Source organism: Suricata suricatta, chromosome 2 (assembly GCF_006229205.1).
Source record: "Suricata suricatta isolate VVHF042 chromosome 2, meerkat_22Aug2017_6uvM2_HiC, whole genome shotgun sequence".
Taxonomy (NCBI): Eukaryota; Metazoa; Chordata; class Mammalia; order Carnivora; family Herpestidae; genus Suricata; species Suricata suricatta.
Genome location: NC_043701.1, coordinates 62,673,817 through 62,687,596, shown reverse-complemented (window position 1 = coordinate 62,687,596; position 13,780 = coordinate 62,673,817). Strand labels below are relative to the sequence as shown.

Genomic DNA, 13,780 nt, shown 5'->3' with positions numbered 1-13,780 from the left:
GTGAGAATAACCTTGAATCCAGTCCAATGTAGTCCAAGAGTCAGACAGTTGGCCACTCAACTATAGGATTTTCATGCCATCTCACACTTGCACTTGACTTCAGCTCAGGTCGTGATCTCATGGTTCGTGAGTTTGCACCCTGCGTCAGACTCTGTGCGGACAGTGTGGAGCCTGCTTGGGATTCTCTCTTTCTCTGCCCCTTCCCAGCTTGTGGCTTCTCTCTCTCAAAATAAATAAATTAAATTAAAAATAAAACACCCATAACTAGAAAGGAGTTTTAAAAAATATTTATTATATTTTTTCTAGAAATGGTAGAAAATAAAAATTGGGACAATTACGTCACACACCCTTGGCAAGGCACGTTCTGCCTCTCACACCAGAGGAAAGTCTCACACAATGCCAGAAAGGGAAATCCCTAAGCCGAAGGTGACATGGGGTGATGCTGATTGGAGGAGCCCTTTAGTAAAGGTTTAAAGTTTTTTCTCTGCTGTCATTTAATTGTGGACAAATACCAGTCCAGTGGAAAGCATTCCGAACATAAAAGGCACCTAGAGTAAAAATCACACCTTGACTAATAAAAAGAGCAGCACATGTTTACGCTGAGAAAAAACTCCTATCATACAACTGCCCGGCAAGGCAATGGTAATATAAATGCAAAAGCTACTCAACTAAAAGATCTCTCAACACCTACCTATAGCTGGCATGGGAGTTAGATGATGCGTCTATGAACCTGGAGATGTTTTATCATCACTTACATAAGCATGAGTACTGTACTTATAGGTGGTGGTGGGGGTCCTCTATTTACCCATAGTCAAGATTTACTTTGTAGCATTTTCTCTTAAAATGCATTGTTGCATACTCCATTCGTGGCTACATTAAAAATTCACGTCATCCTTTAAGAATATAGCAAAACCAAAAACTGCAAATTTAAACTGAAAAGTCCTTTTAAATGATCATAAAGCCAGTAAAGCTGACGTTTTACTAGGATTTAAGCACCTGAAATATATTCTGATCAATTTATATTCTCTGAGCTAGAATTAGGATCCTCAGGGTTTGTATGTGTGTACAAATATTGCAAATTAAGCTAATAAAAACTTAAAAAAATACAAACAGTCTTGAACTACAAAGATCTAAAATACACCTATGGGTCTGTACTAAGAGAAGACTGAGCGGGAAGCCAGCAAACATCCATCTGCATGTTCTCGTCTGGGAGAAAGGGCTCAGCGGAGCCACGTGGTGTTCAGCTGGGTCTGGTTCTTGATGCTGGTGTCCATTTTTAGCACTTCGCGAATGGCCATGGTAGCGTAGGTAGAAGGAGGGAGGGAAAAATCCATCTTCAGAGCTCTGTATTTGCCTTCTGCCGGGCAAGAAAGAAGAGAATGGTCAGGAACGGCAGGCGGCTGCAGACAGACTGGGGGCGTCATATAATCCTGCAGAAAGGAAAGAACTGGGCTCCTTCTGCAGACGCCGCCTCCTGGGGGGCCTCAGAGAATAAAACGTGGAAGTGAGATCGGGGAGTCTGTGGTCCAGACGAATCCCGATGCTAATTCTACTTGGAACCTTCACAGAAAGGTCACAGAATGACAACAGATGACGGAATAGCAGCTAGAAGTTGACAAGGACAGTGCGGATTTCATGTTTTACACTCTGTTCCTGATTTCCCCTCACCTTTGTTCACTCAGGGCAGAGTAAATACTCAATCACCTGACACCATAACCTTCTGTAATGTCCATTCAGTTCAGTGAAATCTATTGTTTATAATCACCTGACATCATGAAATCAAGAGGACAAAACACAAAACAGCCATCACTGGGCAGGTGGAAGGTGGTGGTGATCACAAGAGTTTAGCCTTTAACTTATATTTTTGTCTGAAAAAACATTTCCAAGTGGACACAGAGCTGAAGGCTGAGTAAACTTACCAGAAGCAAACACTGGTGGTGGCTTCCCTTCTAGGTTGTCCACATCTGTGTTGAAGAGTGGAATTTTGGGATCATCATATGCAACGACTTCCCTTCAAAACACACAAGTAAAGTATGAATGTGAACTTCCACAATAGGTACTATAGCTGCTTATTGCCACTTGCTCAGAAAGGAAAACACACAGCCCTGAGGTAAGTAATTCTAGGGGGAGTATTCTTACTTCCCCCTGAAAAATAATAATAGAACAGGGCCACGGGGCCAGACTTTACATGTAAGTATTGCTTTTATATAATCATACAGCAAGGTGACAACTGATGGCAGTCCAGGTAAACAAACAAACAAACAAAACCATAAAATGTTTCCCTCAGGATGGAAATTCTTTTTCTATGTAGGTGATAAGTATTAAACTTCACTCGGTGAAGATGCGACTGAATTAGTAATGGCATTTCTATCTTCTCCAGGGTGGTCATCACCTATAACAACACTGAGTTACTCACCAGGAACTGCTCTCTGGGGTGGGGAAGACCAAGTCCAACCTGGCCAACCTCATCCCACAATCCAGAAAAGAGGAGGGAAGAGAGAAAGGGAGAGAAAGAGACAGAGAGAGGAAAGACAGAGAACCTCCCAGGAATGGACAATTGATTCAGGATTTAGTTTTTTAAATTATGAAACAGAATTGAGTTTTATAAAATTATCAAATAAATATACTGAAATATTTTAGATGAGTTAATAACACGTTTTTTTTTCTTCAGAAACATATTAAAGCAAACATATTAAACATATTAAAGCAAACAGATCAGTGCTTGGAACTCAGAGCTAACTATAAAGAAAGATAGTTTGCTCAGGGACAGCTTTGTAGGCAAATCTTAGTGTTTTCTTTTTTTTTAATTTTGTTAAATGTTTATTTTTTGAGAGAGAGACAGACAGACAGAGTGTGAGGAGGGGACACAGAGAGGGAGACACAGAATCCAAAGCAGGCTCCGAGCTGTCAGCACAGAGCCCAATGCAGAACTCAAACCCATGAACTCTGAGATCATGACCTAAGCCAACATCAGCGGCTTAACCAGCTGAGCCACCCAGGTGCCCCCTTAGTTTTTTCAAAGTAGGGGAAAAGTTTACTCTCTGCATAGTTCTTCCTTTAAAAAAATTTTTTTTAATGTTTACTTATTTCAAGAGAGAGAGATAGAGAGAGAGAGAGACAGAGTATGAGTGGGGAAGGAGCAGAGACAGATGGAGACACACACAGAATCTGAAGCAGGCTCCAGGCTCTGAGCTGTCAGCACAGAGTCTGACACGGGGTTTGAACTCATGAACCATGAGATCATGACCTGAGCTGAAGTTGAACGTTTAACCCACTGAGCCATGCAGTGTGCCTTCTTCCTTTTATTTTTCAAATGCTTATTTTATTTTTATTGTTGAGAGAGGGGGGGGAGCGCATGTGGGGCATGGGCAGAGAGAGAGGGAGACAGAATCTGAAGCAGGCTCCAGGCTCTGAGCTGTCAGCACAGAGCTCAACAGGGGGCTCAAACCAACAAACCGTGAGATCATGACCTGAACAGAAGTCAGACACCTAACCCACTGAGCTATCTAGGTGTCCCATTCTGTACAGTTCTTCAATAATGTAGCAAGGTCTATAAAATGTAAACTTAAGCATTTTCACTCATTTGTTTCCTGATGATTGGAAAAATGCAGGTAGATAACAATGATAACAGTAATAATAAGTAACGCTTCTATGCCAGGTTGTAAACACTGGACAATAAACATGTGATGCAAAAGCTTTAAATCTCACATACTAAATCAGTTCTATTTCCTTCCAGACTATCACTCACCAACTGACATTCTGAGGACGAATAATGATCTTTCGGTAGGCCCCTGATAAGGAATAATCGCGAATTTTGTGTCTCATGTTGTCAATATCCAGATTGTCTGCTGTGAGCATTTCCCTGTAGGCTTCACTAACTGCAAAATACAAAAAGTTAGCTGGAATGTATCATGTCAGCAAGCCACCTTCAGCCAGACGACAAATAGAGTAACATGTAAATTCAGTTAGGGCATCCTAACAAAATTTGTCCTTCTCATTTATAATCTAGCCTGTTCTCTAGAATTAAAACTTAGGAATTTACTGCTAGGACTAGATTTCTCCAGCTTAGATTTGACCAACTTGTAAGTTATCTCTCACAAGCAGCCACGGTATTTGGGGTGTAGGGTTCTCAAGCGAACTATAAAAGGCCACTGCAAGAGAAGTTATTAACCTATAACTTATAACATGCTCAGAGTTAAAGAGACCATGTACAGAGGCCTCAAACTCCTTCTGAAGAAGGCAGTTATAAATAAATGTATAAAAATAAGAGACCTGGGAAAACAATCTGGCTCACCCTCGCACCTGATGTAGAATCTTTTTAATAACACCCAAGAGAGAGATAGTCACCTGGCCTTTGCTTGCAGGTTGCCATTTAGGGTAACTTCTTTGTAAGGCACGCAATTGTTAGAAAGTTCCTTATTCCAAGCTAAAATGTCTTTTTATAACTTCTGTTGACTGCTTCGGAACACAGCAGGTTAACTGCCCTTTCCCACATGTTCTCACAAGTGGTGGACCTTTAAGCCATATTTTCTCGAGGCCACACACACATTCTTTCAACTATCCCTCCTCTGACACTGCTATATTCTCCACAAAACTCTTCATCTGCCTCAGGGTAGCAGAATGATGTTCAGTAAGAACTCAGATACTTTTTATACAGACTACTATCAAACTGGACCTTTACAGAAGTTAAGAATTTATATTTAGCCCTATTAAATGCCTTCTGTAGTTCTTTAAAAAATTATTTTTCATATAATTAGTATTGTTTTGGGAAACATAATTTGCAAACATGATAATCAATTCTTTTTTTTTGATATTTATTATATTTGAGACAGAGAGAGAGAGCGTGGGAGCAGAGGAGGAGTAGAGAGAGAGGGAGACATAGAATCTGAAGCAGGCTCCAGGCTCTGAGCTGTCAGCACAGAGCCTGACATGGGGCTTGAACCCATGAACCGTTGAGATCATGACCTAAGTTGAAGTTGGACACTTTACCAACTGAGCCACCCAGGCGCCCTGATTTCCTTATTCAAGTTATTCATAAGTGCACATATGTAACTTATCCACACACCCATCCAGAGTGCGAGCCCCTGTCATAGCCACAAGGTTTTCATGAACGGGCTTTGTCAAAGGCTGTACTGAATTTATGGTTTAACTGGCATTAGCCCAACTTTTGGATTCTGAGAAGTATAGAAAGAAAAGAATGTTTATTTTTTCTCTCTTGGAAAGAGAACAAGTGTGGCTCTGAGCATCTTAGCGTGTTCCTTCTGGCTGGTTCCTGGCATCAGTTTTCTTGGGCCTCGTGGTGCCACCAGGGCATGCAGACCGTTCCCCTCTCCCTTCTCGTCTCCTCTCCTATTCGTTCCCTCCTCCTTTTCTTTGCTCAACCTCATGGAAGAATTAGGAGCACAGCAATCTGATTATATTATTCAATATGTGAGTGGAAGGTAACTAACTTTTCTAAGTATTTGCAGTATAAAAGAAGGGTGCTAATTCCTAATTGGTCTGCAATTTGTATGGTTTCAAGGAATATAACATTGATAAGCAAAATAATTACTCTGACCCCTGGGGAAAAAAATGCTTTTTAAGTTTTTACTCATTTGAGAGAGACAGAGACAGTGTGAGTAGGGGAGGGGCAGAGAGAAAGGGAGAGAGAGAATCACAAGCAGGCTCTGAGATGTCAGTGAAGAGACTGACACTGGGCTCGAACTCACAAAACCATGAGATAATGACCTGAGCCGAAGTCAGACACTTAGCCGACTGAGACACCTAGGCACCTTTCCACCATTTTGTTTCTTAATTTAAATTATCCAGGGGCGTCTGGCTGGCTTAGTCCGTGGAAAATGCAACTCTTGATCTTGGGATTGTAAGTTCAAACCCCATGCTGGGTGTAGAGCTGATTTAAAATAAAAAATTAAAAAAAATTTTTTTGACTATCCATTTGAATACATTGCTTTCAGGGAGACCTTATATATGTAAACTTGGTTTATAAATGTTTGAAATTAAACATTTCCAAGTCTGATGGAAATGAAAGTTCTAAAATTATATTTAAAACACTGATATTTTTCCCCTCTCTCAATTCTTGGCAGCTAGTGAGTGGCTTACATATGTTAGGTTTCGTTTTATCTACTTTCCCCTGGCAGGGAACTTACTTTTATGTTTTGGGTAGATAACATCGAAACCAGGCAGAGGCATTACCACATCATGGATGGAGTAATTATCAACATCTTCCTCATCAATATAGGTGGCTGTTGCTGCAAATTGACACATAGATAAATTGAGAAAAACTGTGAAAATCGGTGATATTTTCATTAGCTTGATCTTCAAAAATTATATGCAAGCTAACCCAGGATGAGAGGCCTACAAAGTTTAAGGAAATTAAGTTAGGTATCTTTCTGTCTTCTGCTCTATCCAAGAAAGAAAATCATGTATTTAGAAGAAGTGGAAAGTCAACAAAACAAAACCAAACCCCATTTATTTCTCAGCTGCACCCTCATGTTTTTAGAACACTTTAAAAAAACAGCTCCTTTTCCCTTTTTAAACAACCCTACAAAACACTATCTAGAAAGCTACTACCATTGTATGCATTTTGAGAAAAGAATAATTTTAAACAATCAATCTGCATTTAGAGGAGGAAATGTGATGGCACATGGGATATTAAGACACACTGGATGCAATCAACATTGGAGGAGGTTACAGCCTATTAATTCAGGATAATCAAAATTTCTCAACAGGACCCTTAGTGGACTTACTGGGTACACATACAGATGAGCAGGCTACGCCTTCAGATAGCGCAAGAGTGGCGAGGTGTGCCAGAAGAACACGGACTTGGGAAAACAGGCCGACTTTGATTCTGAATCCCTGCCTTTTCTTTTTTTACCCAGCTGTGGATTCGTGTGACCCTCGTCTGGAGAACAGAGGGGACACTTCACAGAGCACTTTGGGTTTGCTTTAAACCAGAAGAGGCAGGCAAAGGGCTTCGCACCAGGCCTGGCACATGGTGGGGGCAGGGCATCAGCAGCAGCCCGCTGTGCGTTTTAGGGACACTGCTGCCACAGAGTGAGCGCTCACTGTCTGTTACATCACGGCCCGCAGGTAAGGTGAGCTCCGGTCAAGCGCTTTAAACTCTTTAAAACTGGAGGACAACAGCTGAGGGGCCTAGGCACGTCCAGAAGTGTAGAGGACTATTTGCTAGACCCAGGTTAAAGTGTGGAAAAAGACTTAAGGCAACATTTTATTCAAATCTTATTCTAGCCAAGAAAATGGAGGCCAGAGACCCAGAGAGAGTCAGGCACTTACTCAAATCATATGCGTATTTTGATTAAAGACTCAGATCCAAACTGTTCAGTATGAGCTTATGATGCCTTTCCATTTAACCTTACTAGACATCCCCACCCCCACCTCTCTTAAGCAGTGGCCAGGCTGGATTTTAAGCCCTAGTGTCAAATGACTAACGCCTAGCTTGGTGGAGTCAAGAGCATATCTGCCTTTTTACCTCCTTTGAGAACGAGGTCCCCTGGGACGGGTCTCAGTCCGTACTCTTCTATCCTCTTGCTTACCATGTTATTCCACACATAGCTTTGATAGCTATGAATATACATTAAGCGATTATTTCTTGGTATCTGGAGGGAGGGAAATGGGCAAGGAAAAAAATACATATTCTGAGTATTAAAAGTACCGTACTTTTCGAGACCTCTCACTTGCTCAGTGGTGACCCCAGGACAAGAAGCTCATAGCTCAAATCTCATGTATCTAAAAGCTTATAGAAACAGTGACTGATGCATGGCAATCGATTTTAGAGACAGAAGCCCTCTGACTACAGGGTGGACCTCACTGGCTTCCACTGCAGCGGTTCCCACACATTCATGCAAATAAAGCAGGTCCCGTGGAGCTCACGGGCCAAAGCCACAGCCCTCAAACTCTAGAGGTCACACATCAGTTACACAGCACACAGTGCTTTCTTCCTGCTAACGGCCATGGAGGGAGAAAATCTGAATGACTGAACGGACAACTGACTTCAGCAGCAAAAATTCTTTCTTGTTTGCCAGGGGGAGAGTAAGTAAGACGTTAAGTTTAAGAGCTAAACTTTGGTCCACGTGGAATCACAGCCATCTGAATACCGGCAGAGGCCCCACTTGCCAAGACGGCACCTACTCCTGAGCAACCACAAGGAAACCAAACTAAAATGTAATCACTAGGATGTTTCCTGTGCAACCTCCTACTGAGGCAGGTGGGGAACGATCAAGAAGCGAACTCTAAGATGGATTCTGAATTTCTCAAGCACCAAGATACTGGATTTAAATGAAAATTTCCTTGTGGACAGTATTTACCACGTTCATGCTTTTTCTCAGCCCTCCATGTGAAGAAGTGTTGCCGACGCCCGCCGCACCCACTGCCCTCCCCCGTCACTGTTCAGGGTACAAACAAGGATCACTCAGGTACCACACGACTCTGAGATCACCCAAGGATCCTTATTTACCTTCCGCTCCTTCAAACTTTGGTACAATACGAAAAGGTAAAATTTAAAAAGCATTAAGCCACCTCAAGTCATTTGCCTGACTTCACAAATAGCACTCACTATGCCAAATGCAGAGACTATATTCTTCATTCCATATTTTGAAAGTCCTCGCAGCAGCTGCCCTTCCACACACCTTTTGACAGGCAGTTTTTTGAGGGCAGCGGCTGGGTCTCTGGTCTTCGCCCACTCTTCCCGGCACTTAACCAAGTAGCCCTTTTCAGCTGGGGAGGAGAAAGTTGTATTAAAACAATGTATCAAATAGACGGATTTCCATAATGTAACATGTTTCCTAGAGAACACACAAGTAGAAAATGCTCTTTGTAATACAGGTACTCTGAACAGCTTCTGCTCAGCTGAGGATACCCATCAGAAGGTGAAAAGGTGGGACAGGTAAAGAGTACAGAATGAAACGTCAACATCCCCCCAGCCCAGGATTTAAAGTTGGTTACAGTCCCCTTATCACAGCTGATTCAACAGAAGACAAAACCCAGGGAGTTCTTTCTTCCATCTCTTTTTCTACTGTGGACAAATTTAACAGGCAACCCTCCTTAAAGAGAGACAACTTTCTCTCTTTAATTTGTAAATGAATAATTAGCTAAAAGGCCTAATTGCTTTGATAATTTGTACAGTAGTATTTAAATCAGGCAGTATGAACTTAGATGTACTTTTTGGAAAGTATTTAACAAACTCTTCAAACTAAAAATCCTCAACACTTTTTTGCCCAGTTTTTACTTTCTACTACACTATGCTTTAACAAAGTAACCATTCCTGCATGTTCAGAGACTTAGTAGTGTACTGGGCAAAGGAAATATTTTAGAATTAATAAATTAGATGGGCTAAGTGGCTGAAAACAGGATAAATTATAAACCTCAAATATATACATATAATTTCTGAAAAGATAAACTATCCTTTTTATTTTACTATAAAAACAATTTTTTTAATTTCTGAAATACTTACCCAATATATACACATATTTTCTATTCAAAGCAATCTCACGAATACCAACAAGATATTCAATTTTTTTTCATTAACATGAATTTTATTCTCACCTCCAGAACGGGGTTTCAATATTAAATCCATGACTTCAGTCCAGGAATTCTGCAATATAGCTCTAAAATTAAATAGCATTTATTTTACTTAATTTTGCATTAAGATGAATTTTATATGCTGTAATCTGTATAGTAACAAACATGTTAGTTCTATATATTTTAAACTTAAAAGTAAGCTGAAAAACTAATAATACAGGTTTCAAATGTAAATGAGAAAGGAACTTAAAAGAGAAGAAAATTAAGAATGTTTACTTATTAACACTTAACATCAATTTTTATTTATTTAAATATTTAGTTATTTTGAAGGAGAGCGAGCCGGGGAGCGGGCTGCAGAGAGGAGGAGAGGAGAGAGGAAAGTCCCAGGCAGGCTCCACACGGCCCTCACAGAGCCTGATGCGGGCTCCACCCCAGGAACCACAGATGACGGCCTGAGCAGAAACTAAGAGTCGATCGCTTAACCAGTTGAGCCACCCAGGTGTCCCTTACATCATGGTTTTTTAATAGTATAAATACTACCAAGTCATTAAGCTGTTAAACACGGCATCTGTACAAATCTGTACTAAAACTTCTTTGAAACCTCTCAAGAAATTTCTCCCCTGTGTTAAAACCTTCTTGCCTAGACAAACAGAATAGGTAACACTTTATCCCTCATTATTATTCTGGCCCAAACGGAAATATCTTTATTTTTATTGATTATAAGTTATACTTGCTTCTTAAAAATCAGGCAGTACATAAGAAAGATTACCTGTAATCTAATTTAATTAACACTTTATTATTTTTTATTATTTTTTTAAACATTCATTTATTTTTGAGAGAGACAGAATGTGAGTGGGGGAGGGGCAGAGAGCAAGGGAGACACAGAATTCTAAGCAGGCTCTAGGCTCTGAGCTGTCAGCAGAGCCTGATGAGAGGCTTGAACTCACAGACCACGAGATCATGATGTGAGCAGAAGTCAGGCACTTAACTGACTGAACCACCCAGGTGCTCCTAAATTAACACTTTACAGTGTATTTTTCATGACTTTTTCTTTTCTTTTCTTTTTTTTAGAGATTTTCAAGTAATCTCTATACCCAACATGAGGACTGAACTCACAACCCTGAGATTTAAGAGTTATGTGCTACACTGAGCCAGCAAGACATGCCTATGACTTTTTTTGATACATCTGTAAGTGTGCACAATTTTTCCTTTAACTTCTATTATATTATCTTTTGCCATACAAAAATTCTATTTTGTGTGTCATATCTGAAACTTTTTTCTGTTAAGATTTTTGGTCTTGGAGTCATCCGTAGAGAGGCCTTCCTGACCATAAAAACGTAGAAATATCGTCTATTAATTTTTGTTTTAGTTAACGAGGGTTTTTATTTTTCATATTTAAGTTAACCTATATGGGATACTTTTGTATATTAAACCGTATAAAATGCTGTTTGGTATCCAATAATGTGACCATATGGATTATCAGCTAATATGATTAATTACGTAACAGATTTCCTATTGCTGGCCATCCTTGCAGTCCTGGAATAAGCCTTGCTCTATCAGTCTTTAAATATTCTCCTGGGTGACATATTACGTAGCTGAGTAGGCTATCTGCATCACCTCCAAAGAGAAGAGAGTTCTAACTGAGGACTAGGCATTGGTCTGCAAGATATCATAGGAAGACATCTTTATTCAAAAGCCTTTGTTATCTGGCCAGCCACTTGATTTTGTAAATAGTTTTACTGTAAAACAGCTGTGCTCATCCATTTACACAGTGTGCGACTACATTCACACTGTTGTAACAGTAGAGGTGAGTTGCTCTATGAATACTCCATGGCCTAGAAAGCCTAAAACATTTACTATGTGGCCCTTCGCAGAACAGGTCTGTCTGCCAACAGGTGGTACAATATATTGCAAAGTTTAAGATGTGACCCTATACATGCAAGTTCAGTATACACTGCCATATTAAATATTCACAGATTTGGTTCTAATAGGCCATTCTATATGGCCCACTACACATGAAGATGTTTTCTACTTTGTTACCTTTCCTTCTTTACCTTTGTTTTTTTGAATTGTATAAAATACATAGAACATAGAACTCATGTTAGCTACTTTAAAGTGTACAGTTCTACAGCACTAAGTGTATTCATACTGTTGTGAATAGGACTACCCCCCTCTAGAACTTCTACATCCTCCTCAACAGAACTCTGTTCACATTAAACATTAGCTCCCATCTCCCCCTCCTTCCAGCTCCTGGCAACCAGGACTCACCCTTGTGTATGCATCTAACCATTCTAGGTCCTCTCGTAAGAGGAATTATGGGTATCTGTCCTTTTGTGACTGGCTTACTCAATTTAGCATAAAGGTCTTCAAGGTTTATCCATCATGTAGATGTGTCACAATTTCCTTCCTGTCAGAGCTAAATGACAGTCTATTATATCTGTGTACTGTGTTTGGTTTATCCATTTACTTGTTAATGGAAACTTGGATGCTTCCTTCTTCTGGATATGGTGAATAATGCCCCAAAACATAGGTGTATAAATATCTGTTGTACGTTTGTTTTCACTTCTTTTGCGTATTTACTCAAAAATCGTACTTATGGACCATATGCTAATTCTACATTTAATTTTTTGAAGAGACAGCATATCATTTTCCATAGAGCCTACCATTTATACTCCCACCAGTACTGTACAAGGGTTCCCATTTCTCCACATCTTCAACACTTATTTTCTTTTTTTTTTTTTTAAGTAATGGCATTTCTAATGGGAATAAAGTAGTATCTTATGGTGATTTTGATTTGCATTCCCTCAGTAATTAGTAATGCTAAGCATCTTTTCACTATTAGTTTATTAGTCATTAATATATCTTCTTGGAAGAGGGGTGGCTGGGTGACTCAGTCGTGTGTCTAACGTCAGCTCAGATCATGATCTTGCGGTCTGGGAGTTCAAGGCCCGTATCAGGCTCTCTGTTGACAGCTCAGAGCCTGGAGTCTGCTTTGGATTCCCTTTCTCTCTCTATCAGCTTCTCCTCTGCTCACATTGTCTCTCAATCTCAAAAATAAACATTAAAATTTTTTTTTAAATACATCTTCTTGGAAGAAAGGTCAATTCAAGTTCTTTGCCTATTTTAAAATCAGGTGGTTTGTGGTTATTGAGTTGTAGGAACTCGATACATTTTGGATATTAACCCCTCATCAGATACATAACTTGCAAATATTTTCTCCCATTCTGTGGGCTGCTTTTTCATTCTGTTGATGGTGTCCTTTGGACACAAAACCTTTTTATTTTCTTAAATTTAAATTTATTTTAAATTTTATTTAACATACTATGCAATATAGGTTTTAGGAGAATTCAGTGGTTCATCACTTCCATACAACACCCAGTGCTCATCATGAGTGCTCTCCTTAGTACCCATCACCCATCTATCTCATCTCCCACCGACCTCCCTCGATCAACCCTACTTATTCTCTATCATGAAGAGTCTCTTGGGGCGCCTGGGTAGCTCAGTCAGTTAAGTGTCCGGCTTTGGCTCAGGTCATGATCCCACGGTTCATGGGTTCATGGGTTCGAGCCCCGGGTCAGGCTCTGTGCTGACAGCTAGCTCAGAGCCTGGAGCCTGCTTTGGATTCTGTGTCTCCCTCTCTCTGATCCTCCCCTGCTCACACTGTCTTTCTCTGTCTCTCAAAAAAAAAAAAAATTAAAAAAATAAGAGTCTCTTGTGATTTATATCCCTCTCTTCTCTTCCCCCTTCCCCTTCCCATTGTTTCTTAAACTCCACATATGTGTGAAATCATATAATATTTGTCTTTCTTGGACTGATTTTGCTCAGCACGATACATTCTAGCTCCAGCCACATCATTTCAAATTGCGAGATTTCATTCTTTTTGAAGCCTAATATTCCATTGTATGTATATGTGTGTATACACATATATACACACACACCACATTCATCATTATCAGTCATGGACGTTTGGGCTGTCTGCATAGTTTGGCTACTGATGATGCTGCTATAAACACTAGGGTGCAGGTACCCCTTTGAATCTTATTTTTGTATTCATTGAATAAATACCTAATAGTGCAATTACTAGATTATGGAGTAGTTCTATTTTAAGTTTCCTGAGGAACCTCCACACTGTTCTCCAGAGTAGCTTCACCAATTTTCCTTGCCACCAAAAATGCAGGAGGGTTCCAGTTTCTTCATACCCTTGCCAACATCTCGTTTCTTGTGTTGTTAATTTTAGCCATTC

General features: G+C 40.1%; 1 protein-coding gene across 2 annotated transcripts in view; it reads right to left on the bottom strand.

Annotated features, from left to right (window-relative positions):
- Window positions 1-265: 265 nt before the first annotated feature.
- Window positions 266-13,780, bottom strand: part of PUS7 (pseudouridine synthase 7) — a 45,997-nt gene continuing 32,482 nt past the window's right edge. For both annotated transcript variants that reach the window (XM_029927514.1, XM_029927520.1), the window contains 7 exons: window positions 9,562-9,623; window positions 8,573-8,733; window positions 7,490-7,616; window positions 6,147-6,248; window positions 3,749-3,878; window positions 1,920-2,011; window positions 266-1,357 (listed from right to left, as the gene is read on the bottom strand). In XM_029927514.1, the coding sequence (XP_029783374.1) occupies window positions 1,221-1,357; window positions 1,920-2,011; window positions 3,749-3,878; window positions 6,147-6,248; window positions 7,490-7,616; window positions 8,573-8,733; window positions 9,562-9,623 (811 nt within the window). In that variant the 3' untranslated portion in view covers window positions 266-1,220. The remainder of the gene's footprint in view (window positions 1,358-1,919; window positions 2,012-3,748; window positions 3,879-6,146; window positions 6,249-7,489; window positions 7,617-8,572; window positions 8,734-9,561; window positions 9,624-13,780) is intronic.